The sequence below is a fragment of the Vicia villosa genome, linkage group LG7 (assembly GCF_029867415.1).
Source record: "Vicia villosa cultivar HV-30 ecotype Madison, WI linkage group LG7, Vvil1.0, whole genome shotgun sequence".
NCBI lineage: Eukaryota > Viridiplantae > Streptophyta > Magnoliopsida > Fabales > Fabaceae > Vicia > Vicia villosa.
In genome coordinates, this window is record NC_081186.1 from 16701730 (window position 1) to 16704154 (window position 2425).

The following is a 2425-nucleotide window of genomic DNA, read 5'->3' on the forward strand; positions in this document are numbered from 1 at the left end:
AAAATATATGTGTTGTTATCGTCAAAACATAGAGACTTATTGCTTGAACAAATCTTGTTTTTATAACCCGACCTCAAGTCGATCTTGCTGAATACACGTGCACCTACTAATTGATCCATCAATTCATCTATTCTCGGAAGTGCATACTTATTTTTAATCGTAACTTTAATCAGTTGTCGGTAATCAATAAAAAGTCTCATACTACTGTCCTTCTTCTTTACTAAAAACACAGGAGATCCCCAAGGCGACACACTTGGTCTTACATACTTCTTTTTAAGCAGTTTTTCTAATTGCTTCTTCAACTCTGCTAATTAAGATGCTGACATCCTGTATGGTGCCTTAGAAACAGGTCTGATACCAGGAACAAGATTAATAGTAAATTCCACTTCTCTTTCTAGCGGTACATATGGAATATCATCTAGAAAAATTTCGGAAAATTCTCGCACTACTAGTAATTCATCAATAGTAACCTGATTCTCAATGGACAAAGAGGCGATCAATGCGAACACCTGAGCTTCATCTTTCATCAACTCATTCAACTGCCTAGCAGATAATAACTCAGTTTCCCTCTCCTCGTCAGGAGTAGAAAACCGCACATATTTGTTACAACAATTAATATGAACATAGTTGCATTCTAACCAGTTCATACCCAAAATCACATCCAAATCACTCAATGGTAAACAAACTAGATCCACAGCAAAGTCTCTATCGAACATCAACATAGGACACTTCAGACATACAAGGGAAATAGTCACCAACTCATTAGCTGGAGTATCGACAACCATTTCTCCTTTCATAAAGGATAAAACAATACCCAACCTTTTTCACACATTCAGGAGCAATAAAATAATGAGTAGCACCAGTATCAATAATTGTAATTAAAGGAGTACTATTAATGAAGCATATACCTCTGGTCAAATAGTGTTTGCTAGATGCCTGAGTCTTATCTAAAACAAAAATTTTTCCTCCGGTCTGAGCTCGCTTCGGTTTCTAACATTGAGTACTAATGTGTCCTTCCTCGCCACAATTGAAACATACAACTGCTTTATACTTACAATCATCTACCTCGTGACCAACTTTCCCACAACAAAAACATCTCCTCGTCTCGCCAGTACAAGCATTACTTTTGTGATCAGGTTTCCCATGTTTGAAACATACAACGTCAGTAAAGGCACCTCCCCCACTGGTTCTCTGACCATCAGTAGCCCTTTGTTTACCTTTGTCAGCTGGAGCACTGTAAGGCTTCCCATGGTTCTGATGTTTCTTACCTCTTCTCTCACTCATGATCTTGTAGTGAGCCTTACAGTCCTCTTCATAAATTCTGCAGCTATCCACCAATTTCGGAAACTTACGAATTTTCTGATATCCAATTGCTCGCTTGATTTATGGGTGTAACCCATTTTCAAACTTGATACATTTGAAAATTCAGCAGTTGCTTCACTATAAAGAGGATTGAACTTTGCCAGTTCCACGAACCTAGAAGCATACTCTGATACTGACAATTCTCCCTATTTCAATTAGGGAAATTTAATTTCTTTTTTCCCGTGGACATCTTCAGGAATGTAGTTCCTTACAAATTCCCTCCTGAATACTGTAATGCCCCAGACTGCTTTTGGGATTAATGACTGACCCCACAAACCAACACCGGTCTTTTCAGCATGTTTTGACCTCACTCACACGCTTTCCGGGAAACTTCCTAGAAGGTCACCTATCCCAATATATCTCCAAGTCAAGCACGCTTAACTGTGGAGTTCTTATGGAATGGGCTACCAAAAAGAAGATGCATATTGTTGGTATAGGTAGTACCAGTTAATCCTTATATGCATTCCTTCAACCATACAGCCCCTTCCTTGCACAACCTCAGGACCCCTCTCATTCCGATGTGGCGACCACCCTTGCCCTCTTCGGCATCAGGTGTTAGATATGGTGGAACCACCACTCGCCTTCTTCGGTCTTGGGTGTTACATGCCCACCAGCTTACGCATGGTTCGTCCTCGAACCACATCGTACTGGAAGAGGTCTGGCTCTGATACCATTTGTAACGCCCTAGAGTGCTTTCAATATTAATCGACTGACCCCACAATCCAACATGGGTCTTATTAGCATGATTAGTCCTCACTGACACGCTTTTTGAGAAACTTCCCAGAAGGTCACCTATCCCTAAATTGCTCCAAGTCAAGCACGCTTAACTGTGGAATTCTTATGGAACGGACTACCGAAAAGAAGATGCATCTTGTTGGTATAGGTAATACCCATCAATACTTATAGTTTTTCCTTCAACCATACAGTCCCAAACCTGCACAACCCTGCCATATTTGGCCTCGAGTGTTACATGCGGTGCAACCACCCCTTGCCTTTTTCGGCCTCGGGTGTTACAAACACAAGCTAAGTAATAACCTCTCCTATAGCTTCAATCCTTTGACGA

The 2425-nt window shown here is 40.7% G+C and overlaps 1 protein-coding gene across 1 annotated transcript; it reads right to left on the bottom strand.

Annotated features, from left to right (window-relative positions):
- Positions 1-311: 311 nt before the first annotated feature.
- LOC131618708 (uncharacterized) lies at positions 312-785 on the bottom strand. Its single transcript, XM_058889874.1, has one exon. It carries the CDS (start codon positions 783-785, stop codon positions 312-314), a length of 474 nt encoding a protein of 157 aa, XP_058745857.1.
- Positions 786-2425: the final 1640 nt, after the last annotated feature.